General features: G+C 31.1%; 2 protein-coding genes across 2 annotated transcripts; both read right to left on the bottom strand.

The window, feature by feature from the left end:
- Positions 1–411: 411 nt before the first annotated feature.
- On the bottom strand, positions 412–1262 carry LOC141703070 (VQ motif-containing protein 11-like). Its single transcript, XM_074506679.1, has 2 exons — positions 851–1262; positions 412–428 (listed from the first exon to the last, which is right to left on the bottom strand). The coding sequence occupies exons 1-2, from the start codon at positions 1260–1262 to the stop codon at positions 412–414; spliced, it is 429 nt and encodes a 142-aa protein (XP_074362780.1).
- A 3035-nt stretch (positions 1263–4297) lies between these two features.
- LOC141703071 (VQ motif-containing protein 11-like) lies at positions 4298–4813 on the bottom strand. The gene has a single exon (XM_074506680.1). The coding sequence runs from the start codon at positions 4811–4813 to the stop codon at positions 4298–4300; it is 516 nt and encodes a 171-aa protein (XP_074362781.1).
- Positions 4814–18872: the final 14059 nt, after the last annotated feature.

The following is an 18872-nucleotide window of genomic DNA, read 5'->3' on the forward strand; positions in this document are numbered from 1 at the left end:
GCCATTTTTATTTACAAAATTGTTGGTCTATGATTCCATGCAAGTAGTTCAAGTTGTGTTTTGAATAAATTTCAGTACCATATTCGCCTTATCTCCGATTAAAGATTTATAATACGGTTTTGTTGTGTGCCATAAACACAGACTTTTATAATTTTAGATTGGCCAATACTCCCCCCCTCTGTTTCATTTATATGTCGTTTGACTCTTTCTTGCACACAATCCTGAGTATTTTTGACTACATAGATAAAATAATTTTTTTAAAATTTTATTTTTCTAAATTAAAGTTTTAGTTATAATTTTTATTCACAGAAAGAAAAAATTAAAAAATATTATTCTAACTATGCGGTCAAAACACTTAAAAGTTAGTGTGTGCAAAAATCAAAGATCACATAATAAAAAACAGAGGAGTACTTAAATAATGGTGACCCCTGCATTAACAACAAATACACCAATCAAGCACTCCAAACTTTATTAAGTTTTATTGTTTAGTATGTGCTCATGGGCACATACTAGACAAACCCTTTATAATACTAGTTGATAACTGTGAGAAACATGGGCCGAGATCGAAAAATTAATATTAAATGATTATATAATTAATTTTAAATTATAATTAAAATAAATAATAAATAAAGTATCACTTAAAAAGAGGTTTCACTTAATAAAGGCTATTATTGTGAATCAATAATATGCCACGTATTCTTATTTTTAATCCATAATATCTCGAATAATATTGAATTTGAACATAACAAAGCATAGTAAACTTGGTCCAGTTTAAGAATCTGGAGATGTTGGGAACAAGGGAAGCAACTGTGGTTGAGGCTTGCTAGCAGTAGCTGGTGGACTAGGATACAAATAATGTTCTCCTGAGGTACAAAAGGTGACAATGATGTTCCTGGACTTGGACTCCCTTGTGCCAAAACCGTGTCCAATGTTGACACAGGCGAGACATTTGTCACTCTCTTTCTTGGTGCAAACGCAGACTCGGGTAACCCATTTTGGTTCAATTGTAGTTGGAAGTTTCTAGCGTGTTCTTGGAGTTTGAACGATGGTCTTACTGGACCAATGTTAACAGGGTTGTGCTTTGCATTGAAATGTGGAGAAGTAGTGATGGGGAGCTTCTCCACTGTTGGTCTGGCTCCTGTTAGTTTCTGGACCACATCACGAAAGTTTGATGGGTCAACATGAACACTAATGGCATTTTCTAGTTGCGGTGATTTGTTATTGTTTGGTTTGGGAGAGTAAGAGAAACTAGAAGAAGCCATAGAGATTGAAAGAGAGAGTGTTGAAAATGATACACTTAGTTGATAAAACTACTTTGAATGCAATGAGACTCTAAAAGTTTATTTCAACTCTTGAAGAGACCATCTTGAAAAATGAATTAGTTGCATACTCGAGCCAATATAAGCCATAATGAATTAAGTAGGACTTTAAGACTTTTGTGTGGTGATGACGATCTACACTAATTGTTAAGGAACTGAATTTGGAAATATAAGGCGGTGCAGCTGGAAAGTTGGGACTCAAAGGTCATTTATTTGCATGTATCTGCTTAACTTTTTTTCTTTTCTGTAAGTATCTCCTTAACTTTTAATTTTGTACCGCCTAGATATGTGCTTTGTAACAACTGTTTTCATTTGTAATGTATAAGTATTTATTTTAGAGATAAAGATTTATTATAAAATTCGAGAATTTGATGGCTTGGGGAAGAAGGTAGGTAGTGAGGTAATTGATGTTAACTAGTTACATGGTATTGAAATTTGAGTTAAATTATTATTTTAGATAATTGCAAAATACTAAGAAAATTGATTTGCTGATATACTAATTATTTGTTTAAATTGATTTAATCAATATAATGTTATAATATACTGTTACATGATTAATATAAATTTTCATAGGTGAGATCAATATATATAATGTTATTATTATAAACTTAAACTAATGGATAGAGGAGATGGAGGGGTCTTTGTGTAAAATAATATAGTTAATTTCAGTATTTTTAAATATTTGTACGTGCTAAATTTTAGTTTTGAATGACATTATTAGATTATAAACAATTAAAATTTGATTTTCCAATTTAGAAAATTTTGGATAACAAATTATTTGATCAAAATTATGTTACATATAATACATTATTTACATAATTTCGGATTTTCAAAATATAATATAAGAAACTATCTATAATATATAATAGTAATAAAAGTGACCCAAATGTCCCCAAATTCTTTTGCCTTTTTTTTTTGCCAAATTTAAAGCAGATTTCATTAATGACTTTAAAGAGATTCAATCGAGACAAACCCCCAACTGATCATGCAACCAGGTTGAAAAACAAATAGAGCTAAATAATTAGCCATTTTGTTTCCGGATTGCTTACTGAAAATTAAAAATGAAGGTAATGGTTTCCCGGACAATCCAGAACGCATCTCCCCCGAAAACACTAGTTTCACAATTGACCCTCACATTAATTCGATTGATATTACAATGTTCAGAGGACTCAGTTGCAACAACGAAGTTTAGAGGCCTCATGTTATGAACAAATATTTTTTGTGAGAGGTGAGCATATGTGATTTTCACCACCGTTCCAAACGCACCCCAGCTATCTACCTGCCGGACACCAGCTATAGACCTGCCGAAAGTGTTGTTGATGCGAGATATCCAGATCTCCCAATACACCATCCAATTCATTTTCAACACAACCACCACATCGCACAAAGCGAGACACATCGTATAAAGCGAGACAATCAAACACACAAATAAAACTTCAACAGAACAATACGAAAAAACCAAAATTCAAAAATCTCGGAATAACACCAAATTGTAATATGTTGTTAGACCAGAGATTTTGAATCCAAAAACTGAATTTTATTATAAAATCCAAGCTCTTACCTTAATAGATCTGAAAACTAAAGTGAAGAATTGTAATGGATTTTTCGAGTTTTGTAATACAAATCTCGATTTTATTAAAGAAAAAGTGAATGAAAGAAGAAGATGAAGATAAATATGGAGATAGAGATGGTAGAAAGGGGGAAAAAGAAGGTAGGGCGGCTAGGGTTAGATGAAGCTAGGGGCGGCCGACTCTGATGCGAGAGAGAAATGCTCATTAATGAAGTTTGACTTAATCAATTTAAATTCTTTTAGTTTGCGTCTATAAATGAAATTGACATGCATTAACAAACACAGAGTCTGCATGCCAAGACTTTCTGCCATTTTTCAGTTCATAATTTACTACCCTATAATCCGTTTCATGCACGGCCTAATTATAACTTAATATTATTATTTATATAATAATTTTTGTAAAAATAAAAAAAATTATAAAAGATATTTAAATAAAATATAATAATTATGTATTACTGATTTTAATGAAGTATATAGTTACTAAATTTTGGATATTTAAAATATTAAGTTTTAGAATATTGTTAAAGATTCTCATATATTTATTTTTAAAATTTAATAATATCATTACATATCAATACTATATTATTAAAATCAAAAGATATCAAAAATGTGACATGGCTATTCATATTTTAATACTTACACCATAAATTCTTTATTTTATAACTAAAATTTTAGTTTACAAATCTTAAATTCAATTTTTTTTACTTCGAAAACATCCATTTTTTAGTTATCGTTGTTTGTTAAACATAAGGAATCCTATTTCAACATAAGGAATCCTATTTCATAATGAAAGTTTTGTGTTTTTTCAATTTCATGTATTTTTAATTAAATTTTTAAATATAGTATTTGTATTTTTCTGATGTGTATTAATTATTAAGAATTAATTGATTATGAGATTATTTGGTATGCGACTCCGAGAGAATTATAATTTGAATTAATTTTAGCCGATTAAGATGCATTTTTTTTCTTATTTTTAATAATAATAATGTTTTTGAAAGTGGTGTTAACAATTTTTAGGAAGCTATAAAGAATAACCAATCATAACTTATCAGGTTTAAAATAACATATTACACATAAAATAACATTTTAATGAAAAATGATAAGTCGTTAGACTGTTTTTTGGACCAAACAAACTCATGTTTTGCTTATAATAGTATAATATAAATATATAGATTGATAATATTGTTTTTAAAATATTATTTTTGATTTCATTTGATCGGTTAGGTTAACATATTCCTAAAATTATGTTAATACCTTCCAAAATAAAGTTTAAACAAACATAATTTTTTAAAAAATAAATAAACTATCTAATATAACTACAAATTCTATACGGGGAACAAAGAGAATAAAGTATCTAATAAATAATATTCAATTTGAATATAACAAAGCATAGTAACCTTGGTCCAGTTTAAGAATCTGGAGATGCTGGGAACAAGGGAAGCAACTGTGGTTGAGGCTTGCTAGCAGTACTAGCCGGTGGACTAGGATACAAATAAAAGCCTTTATTTGCCATAGCTATCTCCTCCACTGGTACAAAAGGTGACACTGATGTTCCTGGACTTGGACTCCCTCGTGCCAAAACCGTGTCCAATGTTGACACAGGCGAGACATTTATCACTCTCTTTCTTGGTGCAAACGCAGACTCAGTTAACCCATTTTGGTTCAACTGTAGTTGGAGGTTTCTAGCCGGTTCTTGGAGTTTGAACGATGGTCTTACTGCACCAACATTAACAGGGTTGTGCTTTGCATTGAAATGTGGAGAAGTAGTGATGGGGAGCTTCTCGACTGCTGGTCTGGCTCCTGTTAATTTCTGGACCACATCATGATAGTTTGATGGGTCAACATGAACACAAATGGCATTTTCTAGCTGCGGTGATTTGTTATTGTTTGGTTTGGGAGAGGAAGAGGAACTAGAAGAAGCCATGATAGAGATTGAAAGAGAAAGAGAGTGTTGAAAATGATACACTTAGTTGATAAAACTACTTTGAATGCAATGAGACTCTAAAAGTTTATTTCAACTCTTGAAGAGAGACCATCTTGAAAAATGAATTAGTTGCATACTCGAGCCAATATAGGCCAAAATGAATTAAGCAAAACTTTAAGACTTTGTGTGGTGATGAGGATCTACAGTAATCGTTAAGGAACTGAATTTGAAATATAAGGCAGTGCAGGTGGAAAGGTCAGACTCAAAGGTCATTATTTGTATGTATCTACTTAACTTTTTTTCTTATCTGTAGGCATCTCCTTAACTTTCAATTTTGTACCGCTTAGATATGTACTGTTTTCATTCGTAACGTATAAGTATTTATTTTAGAGATAAAGATTTATTATAAAATTAGAGAATTTGATGGCTTTGGGAAGAAGTTAGGTAGTGAGGTGATTTATGTTAACTAGTTACATGGTATTGAAATTTGAGTTAAATTATTATTTTAGATAATTGCAAAATACTAAGAAAATTGATTTATTAATATACTAATTTTTTGTTTTAATTGATTTAATCAATATAATGTTATAATATATTGTTACATGATTATAAATTTTCATAGGTGAGATCTATATATAATGTTATTATTATAAACTTAAACTAATGGATAGAGGAGATGTAGGTGTTTGTGTAAAATAATATAGTTAATTTCAGTTGTTTTTAAATATTTGAACGTGCTAAATTTTAGTTTTGAATGACATTATTAGATTATAAACAATTAAAATTTGATTTTCCAATTTAGAAAATTTTGGATAACAAATTATTTGATCAAATTTATGTTACATATAATACATTATTTACATAATTTCGGATTTTCAAAATATAATATAAGAACTATCTATAATAATAATAATAGTAATAAAAGTGACCCAAATGTCCCGAAATTCTTTTGCCTTTTAGTTTGCATCTATAAATGAAATTGACATGCATTAACAGACACAGAGTCTGCATGCCAAGACTTTCCGCATTTTTCAGTTAATAATTTACTACCATATAATCCGTGTCATGCACGGCCTAATTATAACTTAATATTATTATTTATAAATAATTTTTGTAAAAATAAAAAATTATAAAAGATATTTAAATAAAATAAATAATTATTATTACTGATTTTAATGAAGTACATAGTTATTAAATTTTGGATATTTAAAATATTAAGTTTTAGAATATTGTTCATACTGAATATAAAGATTCCCGTATATTTATTTTTAAAATTTAATAATACCATTACATATCAATACTATATTATTAAAATCAAAAGATATCAAAAATGTGACATGACTATTCATATTTTAATACTTACACCATAAATTCTTTTTTATAACTAAAATTTTAGTGTAGAAATCCTAAATTCAATTTTTCTTTTTACTTCGAAAACATCCATTTTTTAGTTATTGTTGTTGTTAAACATAAGGAATCCTATTTCAACATAATGAATCCTATTTCATAATGAAAGTTTTGTGGTTTTTCAATTTCATGTATTTTTAATTTAATTTTTAAATATAGTATTTATATTTTTCTGATGTGTATTAATTATTAAGAATTAATTGATTATGAGATTATTTGGTATGCGACTCAAGATTATTATAATTTGAATTAATTTTAGAAGAGTTAAAGATGCATATTTTTTCTTATTTTAATATTAATAATGTTTTGAAAGTGGTGTTAACAATTTTTAGGAAGCTATAAAGAAATAACCAATCATAACTATTACACTTAAAATAACATTTTTAATGAAAAATGATAAGTCGTTAGACGGTTTTTTGGACCAAGTTTTGCTTATAATAGTATAATATAAATATATAGATTGATATTATTGTTTTTAAAATATTATTTTTGATTTCATTTGATCCGTTAGGTTAACATATTCCTAAAATTATGTTAATATCTTTCAAAATAAAGTTTAAATAAACATAATTTTATTAAAAAAATAAATAAACTATCTAATATAACTACAAATTCTATGCGGGGAACAAAGAGAATAAAGTATCTAATAAATAATATTCAATTTGAACATAACAAAGCATAGTAAACTTGGTCCAGTTTAAGAATCCGGAGATGTTGGGAACAAGGGAAGCAACTGGGGTTGAGGCTTGCTAGCAGTAGCCGGTGGACTAGGATACAAATAAAAGCCTTTATTTGCCATAGCTATCTCCTCCACTGGCAGACTCGGGTAACCCATTTTGGTTCAACTGTAGTTGGAGGTTTCTAGCCCGTTCTTGGAGTTTGAACGGTGGTCTTACTGGACCAACGTTAACAGGGTTGTGCCTTGCATTGAAATGTGGAGAAGTAGTGATGGGGAGCTTCTCGACTGCTGGTCTGGCTCCTGTTAATTTCTGGACCACATCACGAAAGTTTGATGGGTCAACATGAACACGAATGGCGTTTTCTAGTTGCTGTGATTTGTTATTGTTTGGTTTGGGAGAGTAACAGGAACTAGAAGAAGCCATGATAGAGATTAAAAGAGAGAGTGTTAAAAATGATACAGTTAGTTGAATGCAATCAGACTCTAAAAGTTTATTTGATCGCTTGAAGAGATGCCAATATAAGCCATAGTGAAGTAAGACTTTTGTGTGGTGATGAGAATCTACAGTAATAAGGAACTGAATTTGGAAATATAAAGCAGTGCAGCTGGAAAGGTCGGACTGTCATTTCTAACATTTTTTCTTATTTCTAGGTATCTGTTTAACTCTCAATTTTGTACTTAGATTTTTGTACCAAATTATTTGTATGTATTTGCTTTGTACCGATGGTTTTCATCTGTAACGTATAATGTATTTATTTTAGAGATAAAGATTATTATAAAATTTGAGAATTTGATGGCTTATGGAACAGGGTAGGTAGTGAGAGAGAGGTGATTGATGTTAACTATTAGAAACATGGTATAGTTAGTTAATTTTTTTAATTTTTTTTGCATGTATAGAATTTCTTTTATAAGACTTGGTATGAATTGAATTTTGACTTAAATTATTATATAAGATAATTGGAAAATACTAGGAAAATTGATTTTTTATGTACTATTTTTGTTTTAATTACAATATACTATTATACCATTATATTTTTTCATAGATAGCACAAGAGACTATATATAATGTTATTATTATAAACTTAAATTGATGGATAGAGGAGATGGAGGTGACTGTGGTTGTGTAAAATAATATAGTTAATTTGAGTTGTTTTTAACTATTTGTATGTACTAGATTTTAGTTTTAAATGACATTATTAGATTATAAACAATTAGAATTTGATTTTCCAAGTTAAATACTCCCTTCATCCTAAATTTGTTGTGACTTTTAGGCATATTTTAATGTGTAATGATTGTATACCTTGATTATTTTTAACACTACAAGAAAAACGACATTTTCCTACCAAGCAAATGAAACAAGAAATACTTGGTAGGAAATGGTAGAGCATTTCCTACCAACCCGTAAACCGGTAGCAATTGCTCTAGGTGGGGCCCAGATTGTGTACACGTAAGCACCAAAACCTACCAATATTGGTGGGAAACTCAAAACCTACCAATTTTGGTAGGTTTTGACCAAAACTTGATACCGAAATGGTCCCATCAACCAGCCCTCACTTATTTTATTGATTAAACTTTTTTATGAAAAAAGAAATAATATCTTCAATCTGAGATCATTTCCTACCAAGTTTGGTGGGAAAGTGTTTCCTACCAAGATTGGTAGGTTTTGGTAGAATTTTATTGTGAAAATAACCCCACCGACCACATCAGCATGCCACAATTATTAAGAATATATACATTTTTCTGAATTATAAAAAAATATTAATAATTCAGGTCATTTCCTACCAATATTGGTAGGAAAAGGACATCTGGCCATGAAAAGCATTTCCTACCATATTTGGGAGGAAAAGGCCTGGAATTATTAATATTTTAAAAATGACCCACCACCTTTTTAGTTTTGTTTTGGGTGGTGTTAATAGAATGAAGATAAGATGAAAATTTAGGAAGAAGAAGAGAAAGATAAGAAAGAAGAAGAAGGAGAAAAGGGAGAAGTTTGTTTTTCTTCAAGAATCACTTTCATTATAAAGGTATAATTTGATCTCATTGTTCTTTATTTCAATATTGTAAGTTTTTTTTTGTTCTATGTTAGTTAGGATGATATTGTGTATGTTGTATGTATAATTTGTATATGCTTTATAATTGAAGAGAAAAAATGTGAAGTTAAATTGAAATGGTGCTTGTTAATATTGTAGATGGTGAGAAAGATGTTATAATTTGTATGTTAATAATTTATATATGCTTGAAATGTAAACAATTCCAAAAAGTTAAGTTAAATTGAAATATAGTTTTTGATATTGTAGATGTCAAATGTAAACCGTGGTTGGATATCACATCGTATGAAAAGTGATCGCATTACGTTAACGGATGAGTATAAAAATGGTGTGGACGAATTTTTAGTTTCGGCAAAAAAGTTTGGGTTGACAAAAGATAAGACGTTGTGTCCTTGTAAGAATTGTGGGAATGGTCATTGAAAAAATTTAGATACCATAAAGTTTCACTTGTATGCTTCCCGATTTTTTGAATCATATACCGTGTGGACTTTACATGGTGAGAAAGAGCCAACAACGGAATCTCGACGGACACGTCATCGTAAATGACATGCACCACCAATTGTGGAACCACCGGTGGATATGTTTGGGTTGTTACGAGATAGTTCCGGGCAAGATTTTATAGCTTCAATGATACGAGGTGTAGTAATAGTAGTAGTATGAATGATACTGAAGAATCTCCAAATTTTTGATTCTCAATTTTACACCGATGCCAATGAGTCGGGAGCTCCTATTTATCCCGGTAACAAAATTAACAAACTCTCTTTCATCTACGAGATTGTTACATTTCAAAGACGTATCTCATTGTAGTGAGAAATCATTTAATTTACTACTTGATATTATTGGGAAAGTGTTGCCACGAGATCATAAGCTACCGGTTTCTTATTATGCAATGAAGAAAAAGGTAAAAAATTGAAGTTGGGATATGAAAAAATTGATGTGTGTGCAAATAATTGTATGTTATTTTCATGGGAAAAATGGAAGGAAAATACCAAAGAAGGTGTTAAGACATTTTCCGCTAATTCCCTATTTACAACGATTATACATGTCGGAGCATACGGCTAAATATATGACTTGGCACAAGAATAGAGAAATAAAATAGGGAGAGCTAAGTCACCCCTCGGATGGAGATGATTGAAAAATTTTGACAAGCGATACCCATCTTTTGCTAAGGAGTTTTGTAATGTTCGACTTGGATTGTCGAGTGTTGGTTTCAATCCATTTGGAAATTCCGGAAATAATATATACACATTGTGGCCGGTTGTAGTGGTCGTCTATAATCTACCTCCATCTATGTGTATGAAAAGACCGTTCATGTTTATGACACTACTAATTCCCGGTCCGGATAATCCAAAAAAAATCTCAATGTGTTTCTAAGGCCCCTTATGAATGAATTATTTATTTTATGGCAAAGCGGGGTTAAAACTTATGATCAACATTTGAAAACAAATTTCATCATGAAGGCGGCAATTATGTGGACAATTAGTGATTTTCCCGCTTTAGGTATGCTTAGTGGTTGGTCAACAAAAGGGAAGATGGGATGCCCGGTTTGTATTGGAAATGTACAAGGTTTCTAACTTAAGAATTGCGGAAAATGTTGTTTCTATGGAACGTATCGAACATTTTTGGATAAAAATGATCCGATGCGAAAGAAAAATAAAAAATATACTACAACGGAACTTAAGGTGTTTGATGGTCATACCAAGGGTGAGAAATTACTATCTTCTTTATTGCAAATAGATTTCGCTCCACCCGGAAACACTTTTAGTAAATTCAAGCCTAGGGGCTATGGGGTAGATCATCATTGGACCCACTTTTTAATGTTTTGGGAACTACCGTATTGGGCATCTCATGATATACGATATTGTATTGATGTTATGCATACCGAGAAGAATGTGTTTGAGAATATTTTACACAATTATAAATGATCGTATCGAGACTAAAGATAAAAAAAAATCAAGAGCGGATTGCAAATATCTAGATGTACGACGTGATTTGTGGATCGATGAAAAGGGGATCATGCCTAAAGCACCTTACACAATTACTAGAACTCAACTCCGGCTTTTGTGTAATTGGATCTCTAAACTTAAACTTCCCGATGGATGTGTCTCGAATATATCCCGTTGTATCAAATGGGATACTTTAAGAATTACCGGTTTTAAATCGCATGATTGTCATATTTTCATACAAAAGTTAATGCCAATTGCTTTTCGTGAATTTTTACCATCTTATATTCTTAAAGCTATCACCGCTCTCTCAAATATTTTCCTTGATATTTGCTCGTCCATTTTACTACGCGAAGATTTGGATGTCTTGGAAAAACATGTAATGAGGACAATGTGTGTGCTCGAAACGGTCATTCCACTGGCTTTATTTGACATTATGGGACACTTACTTGTACACTTGATTGAAGAATGTAGACTCGGAGGACTGGTTTACTATTGTTGGATGTACCCTTTTGAGCGATTGTTGAAGCATATGAAAGATAAGGCCGGCAATTGAGCACGGGTGGAAGGTTCAATTGCGGAGAGATATGTTGAGGAAGAAATGATCAATTTTTCTTCATTTTACATTCGCTCCTCCATAAACACGGTTCATAATACCGCACGTCGGAATGAAGTTGTGGTTAAAGCACAAGAAGAAAATATTTTAGAAGTTTTTAGATATCCTCTTCAAACTATTGGAAAGCACGTTGTTGGGTATTAAAATAAAAGTGATTTGATGATTTCAGAATATTATGTGCTACTAAATATGCCGGAAGTTCAACCGTACATTCGGTAATTTACTACATGTGTCTTTTGTAATTAAATGTTAATTTACTACATGTGTCTTTTGTATAGTGTCATATATAATTTACTAATCACTTTTGTGTTTCAGGGAATTTGATGCCCACATACGTGCGAATGATCCACATATATCAAATGAAAGATTGGAGTCGCTCCAAAAATCCGAATTTAAGCCTTGGTTTAGAGAAAAGGTACTTTCATTAATCCACATATTATATGGTATATTTGATATAAAAATATCTAATATAATACATATTTTTATCGTGTATAGGTTGAAAATAGTGTAAACTATGACCTTTTCAAACATTTGATTGATGGACCGGTATGCAATATTTTCTCTTTTCAAGATTGTTTGGTTAATGGATATAAGTTTCATGTTAATGATGGGGTTTTTGTTAAAGGCACTTTTCACTATGATGTTCTTGTTAATTACTATGGTCAAATAGAAGAAATTATTAAGCTTACCTATGGAGAAGTAAATTTTATTTATTTATTTAGATGTCATTGGTTTGATAGTGTTGGAAATGGTGTTCGGGTTGATAAAAATCGTGTTGTGACTATTGATGTGAAATCAAGGTTGAAGTCGAATGAAATATTTATTTTGGCTAGTCAAGCAATTCAAGTATACTATGCCTAGTGTATTGAATCCTCGGAGCAATTTGTATACCGTTGTGAATTGTAAAAATCGTCCTATTGATGAAACTACCAATGAATCAAATGAAGAGGCTTTTCAAGAGAATGTATCAAATGCGTCCTCATCGTCCTTTTTCATTGATTTCGCACAAACGATCCCATTCGAATTGATTGAACTCAAAATATGGAAGAAGAAGAGGAAGAAAGAAGATGAAGAATACAAGCAGACGAAGAAGTTTAAAGAGGAGAAGAAAGTAAGAAGAAGAGAGAAGAAGAAAGAAGAAGACTAACAGATAAGCAGACGAAGAAGCAGAAGCAGAAGAAGCTAAGCAGAGAAGAAGAAGAAGAAGAGAAGAAGAAGGAAGAAGAAGAAGAAGAAGCAAAGAAGAAGAGGAAGAAGAGGAAGAAGAGGAAGAAGAGGAATGAAGAGGAAGAAGAGAAGAAGTGGAAGAAGAGGAAGAAGAGGAAGAAGAAGAAGAAGAAGAACGAAAGAATGAAGAAGAAGAAGAAACCGCTGTTTTTTGAAGATATTGATGATATGTATTTTGAAATTTAATTTGTACTAGTAATGAATTTTAATGGTGAATTTTCTACATTTTTTATATTGGTAAATTTTCTACATTCTCTATATTAAAATTTGTAAATTTTCTGGTTGTACATAACATCTAGTAGGAAAACCCTCTAGTAGGAAATAACTGGTTTGGAAATAACCTCTAGTAGGAAATAACTGGTTGGAAATAACATTTGGTAGGAATAATGTGGATAGAAAATGCCGGTTCCCAACCTTCTATTTTAAAACCCTACTAAAACGAATATTTTCTAACCAATAATTTCCTACCAAAACTAGTAGGAAACGATACCACCTATTTCCCACCAATATTGGTAGGAAATGTGAGAAAACTATTACGAAAAGAAAATATTAAATATGAAAATGGTTCGATAAATTAAAACTTTTCAAGTGAAATGTTATTTAATGTGAAATAAAACTAGGAAAAAAATTTGGGTAAGAAAATAAAATGACTAAGAAAATCGTTTAGAAAATGGAAGGTCGAGATTGTTCGAAGATTGAGTTAGGTTTTCAACTCAAAGGTCGGGGTGAGGGTTAGACATTTGGATTTTTTTAATAATTAAACTTTACGGATGATTAGATATAGAGTTTATATACATGTAGTCGAAATATAGAATTTTTAAATAAGCTATAAGTATTTATATAGATCTATAGAAAAAAAAATACAAGAAAAATATTTTTTTTTGTATGTTCGCCCATGGTTTGTCACATTTCCGTTGATCAAACACTATAAACATGAACATTATTCATTTTAATAGTGAAACTCTAAAAGTTAGTTGATTACACTTATAGTCGATTTTTATTTGTTTTTTGGATAATTATAATTAGTGCGGAAAAGAAAATATTAAATATGAAAATGAATCGATAAATTAAAACTTCAAGTGAAATGTCATTTATGTGAAATAAAACTAGGAAAAAAATTGGGTAAGAAAACAATTATGACTAAGAAATCGTTTAGAAACGTCGAGATTGTTCGAAGATTGAGTAGGTTTTTAACTCAAAGTGTCGAGGATGTTGAGGATTACACACTTGTATTTTTTTTTAATAATCCAACCTAAGGATGATTAGATACATTAATTTTATACATGTTGTCGAAATATGAATTTTTAAAATTAAGCTATTATATTTTTATAATAGATCTATAAACAAACTTTTAATTCCTACCAAAATTGGTAGGTTTTGCCCAAAAAAGTTGTTTGTCCTTTTCCTACTAGGGTATTCCTACAAGTGTAGTCTGAAATACACCTAAAACTGGTAGGAAAAGGCAACAACCTGAAAATAATAATTAAATTATTATTTTAATAATCTCATAAAATATTTGATTTTAAATAAAAATATCCAATTTTTTTTAACTAAGAAGTACTTGTTTGTGCCAATTTTTTCAGAAGAAAAAACCATTTGGCTCAATGGCTAGTATATTGTAAATGATTCTGTGGAGGAGTGATTCGAATCCCACCTCATTTTTTGGCATTCCGTCACATTTTGGCGAAAAAATGAATTTACCGCGCATGTCAAAACCCACCAGTTTTGGGATCAAAACCTACCAAAATTGGTAGGTTCTGATAAACAATAAAATATTAAAAAATTAATTCGGGATTAAACAATATACCCTACTAAGATTATTCTTTCATTTCGAGCAGCCACATTCTTCACATACTCTCTCTCTGTTTACCTACCAGTTCATCATATCTTCATTCTTCGTCATCTTCATCATCTCTTCATCTATTTCGATCGATAAGCTTTCTTCATCTATCATTCTTCGTCTATTCGTTTATATATTTTACCTTTTGTTATTATCGGTTTTATCGATTTATATGATATGTGTGTATAGATCTATGTATGCATTATTGTGTATTGGGTATTGGGTTATGGATTGATGTTTATTGTGTTGGGGGTGGTAACTTTTGAAATTTTAAAGAGTATCGGGTGTTAAACGGGATTTTAGGCTAGATATTGAGGCTTTTGGGCAATATATGCAATATTATGGTTGTGTTTATTATGCATGCTTTTTACTATGGGTTGTGCTTAAATGTGATTTTAAGTCCATCAAAATTGATTTTGATGAAACTAGTTTGACTATGGGTTTTTCAGTCTTTTTACTAAATATGTGCTTAAATATGTATTTGATGTTTTTATGTATAAGTTTACGTATAAGTTTTAGTATACGTATGATTTGTAGTGGATTAGGATTGTAATATGCAATGGATTCACATACAATGTGTATAGTTATATAGTTGTAAAATAGTGTGTGTTTGTCGATAGTGTGTGTTTGGCTCGGTCGACAAATGTGCGTGGTGTGTGTCTGTTGCTATGCCAACAGACATATATGTTGAAGCTTAGTCCGTAGGGGGTTGAAGCTTAGGAAGAGCCTAGTCATATAGTTGGCATTTGGATATTTATAATTAATTTGAAATTGTTCAAACATTCATTAGGTCAAGTAAGTAAATGCAATGATATACTACTACATCTGTGTCTTGAGTATGGTGTATGTAGGATTAGAGTTGGGCTCCGGCCATTTCAACTTTAAAGTTAAGCTTTGTAAACTATAATCAAGAAATATATATAATGACACTTCCAGACTGCTAACAATATAGGAAAATCCACGGATTCATGCAGAGTTTTGTTAGTCGGATAAGATAAATGCGCAGTTAGTTCTCAGATCAATGAAAATTATGAAATCAAAGCTAATTAGTTAAGAGAAACCCTGAATCTTTTTGTGTAACTTAATTAATTATGTTAATATTACATGAGCACTCAAAAACCTCAGATTATTGGTCTAAACAAAAAGATAATGCATTGAAGTTATATTGTTTAATGCTATCATCCATGAGAAGTAAACTAGCTAGGTCACTTAAGCATTTTAATATTTTTTACAGGGTTATTGGAAAAGGTTTTCCAGGATAAGATTCGGTGACATCTGCAAAGAAAGCAAAAAAGTTCCAGTGAATAAGAATGGAAAGACGCTAAGTCTAAGAAAAATGCGAGTTCACGCAAAGGAAAAGGCAAAGGCAAAGTGACGGCAACATCAAAGGAAAAGGTCAAAGCTTTAGCGATATCACAGTCTTATCCCCGGGGGAAGACAAGGGCATAATTGGTTGAGTGGATGGGTCCAAGAAAGCGAGCAAACTCCCGTGGACTCTTTGGTTCCACACCTCCAGTAAAGCCGACTCGTATTGATATTTCAAATGGAGTGTAAGTCTAAATTTATAGACTGTTGCATTTTATTCTTTACTACTTTACCTAACTTTAATATATATCCAATTAGTAACGATTATTATTTTTGTAGCATAATGCATGATGAAGCAAAAAAGACAATTCTGGGCATTGTTCACGGGTTCTGGCCAGTGGGAGCTTACACGTGGACTGATATCAATGATAAGTATCCTAAATGGGTTGAGAAAGTTATTACTGAACTCTATGTAAGTATCCATCTTCTTGAATTTGATTTACTTTAAAATACACATGTACTTTTAATTGATAGTTTAGTTGTTTGCTACTGTGTTTGTGTTTTTGTTTGCTCCAAGATTTGGCAATTAAATCAGAATGAAGAGGTAAAGGCTCCTCTGTTTCAGTAGTAGTATTACTAAAATAAGATTGATGGTGTTAGGGTTTGATTGGGGGAGAATATATATATATATAATTAAGATTAAGATGACATGATGGTTGATTTTGAAAATGGTAAAAATATTATCATGGTGTCAGTAAAAGGCAGAGGAGGTTAAGTTATTTTTTGATTGTGTGATGGTTGTGAAAGATATACTTGGGATAATTTTTGGAGTAATGTCAGATTTGTAGTCTACAACCAACTCTGTAGATTTACCACTCATCATGTCTCTCTGCTAGATTTTATATTTTCATCCGTTACCTTTTTGTTTTCCAATTTTAGATAGGAAGCATCTAATATAAGAGTATTATTTTAGGACAAAATTGGTTTCTCAACTTTTTGATTTTTATTTTATTATTAGACTATAGGTAATTGCTAATTTAAATGTTTTAAGAGGAAAAGGTTATGTTAAAAGGTGGCATTACATACTTATTTAAACATTTTATTTTGTTTACTATGATCATTTGCATGTAATTTCTGCACTATTGAACAACTTATGTTTATATAAATTGCAGAAATATTTCAGACATGAGAAGGGTCAAAGTCGTAAGTAGGCTTATAGGACTATAACTGGGCATCTCAAGGCATTGATTAAGCGAACAGTGCATGAAGAAAACGAGCGAGTTTATGCAAATTCCGAGAAGTTAAAAAAGCCGCTGCTGGAAGTTAAACCTTCCTACTTCAGTGATCTGGTATGGGAAGGGATGGTTCATTTCTTGGAGTCGGATGAACACAAGCTATGATAATCTAGTAAAATAGAACTTGGATTTAGAATCTTGTTTATTAATATTAATTATCTTTATGCATCTATATGTTAGATTTTAACTGAGGAAAAGAATGGCGTTATGCCAACTCGCCTTGAAGTATGGGATAAAACACACACTCACAAGGAAACGGATGCTGATGGCATGCCAATTTACACAACTGAGGCTGCAAAGGAAATTGCGGTATGAAATTAAAATTGGATAATTTGTTTTATATAACTTATTAGAAGTAAATGACAATATATCTGAGTTTTTAACGAGTTTGATTATGCATTTATATGTTGAAATACAAGTTAGGTTTTCTATGCATATTAGAATTCATAATGCTGGATTTTGCATAAACTCACTGTTCTCACTGTGTAGCCAAATCTTGTGAACTCCAGAACTTTATTAGACTTTGCCCTATACAGTTTATATAAGCAATTAACGTCCCACGTATTTACTGGTATTTCTTTTTTGGATTTTTTTTAATTAGCCGAATAGATGATTCTACCATATATCTCAAGATGATTTTGATAGTGAAATTTAGGCTTGTTTCATAATGCTGGATTTTGCAAATATGTCTTAATGTTTATTAGCCAAATCTTGTGAACTCCAGAACTTTATTTGATTTGCTCTATACAGTTCATAATGCTGAATTTTGTAAATGTGTCTTTATGTGTCTTAATGCAAATTTAGGCTTGTTTCATAGTGAAATTTATCAACATCTATTTTTATCTGAGTTTGTTTTATAGTGAATTCACTCAGTTTGTTTCAAATAAAGTGCTGCATCTCGTGAAAGAGCTTGTGGAAGATATGTTCAAGAGGTATCAGGAGAAGGAAAAAGAGGTAATTTTCTTTTGCAATTTTCGTACCAATCTGCCATTTATTCAGCGTCGATGATTTATCGCGAATCGGTTGTGTATTGCAGGTTCTTTATAGTTCTGATGAGGAGACTGATGTAACAAACATCTCTGACGATGAAAGCGATGTTGAGGCTGCTGATGGGGAAGGTCAGAATGCTAATGGGGAAGAAGGCGCATCTGAAGGCGAAGATGAAGAAGGAAATTCTGAAGGCTCCGATCGTGAGGATGACTAAATCTGCTCCCCTGAAACTCTTTATTTTATGAAGTTTGTCATTAAAATTGTTAGACTTAAATGCTTTTGGTTAAAATGCTTTTGGTTAGACTTAGATTGTTTTCAGTATTACGCTCTTGTAAGCATTATTAGGATAATGGTGAATTTCTGAAGTAGGGATATAGTTGCCGGAAACTTAGCTTTTATTTTTATTATGATGGTTGGTCAATCCTTAGTGTCCGGTAACTATGTCCGGAAATGATACAATTGTTCAAATTAGGAATTGATCATGTACTGAATTCTATTTTGTGCTTGTTGATTATGTATTTGTATGTTGGTTACTTGTGTTTTAGTTTGTGTTTGGCTTTAGTTTATGGCAATGACCAGAAATAAATAATTTTTTTGGCAAATAAATAATAAATCCTACCAAATATAACCTACCAGAATACCCATTACAAACCCAGAATGGTAGGTTTGGTTCTTATATAAACTAAGATATATAGTAGGAAAAGGTTGG

The sequence above is a fragment of the Apium graveolens genome, unplaced genomic scaffold (genome assembly GCF_009905375.1).
Source record: "Apium graveolens cultivar Ventura unplaced genomic scaffold, ASM990537v1 ctg6176, whole genome shotgun sequence".
NCBI lineage: Eukaryota > Viridiplantae > Streptophyta > Magnoliopsida > Apiales > Apiaceae > Apium > Apium graveolens.

Bases quoted from the DNA above. Each gene is read 5' to 3' on its own strand.
- LOC141703070 (XM_074506679.1), bottom strand. From the start codon at position 1,262: ATGGCTTCTTCTAGTTTCTCTTACTCTCCCAAACCAAACAATAACAAA.
- LOC141703071 (XM_074506680.1), bottom strand. From the start codon at position 4,813: ATGGCTTCTTCTAGTTCCTCTTCCTCTCCCAAACCAAACAATAACAAA.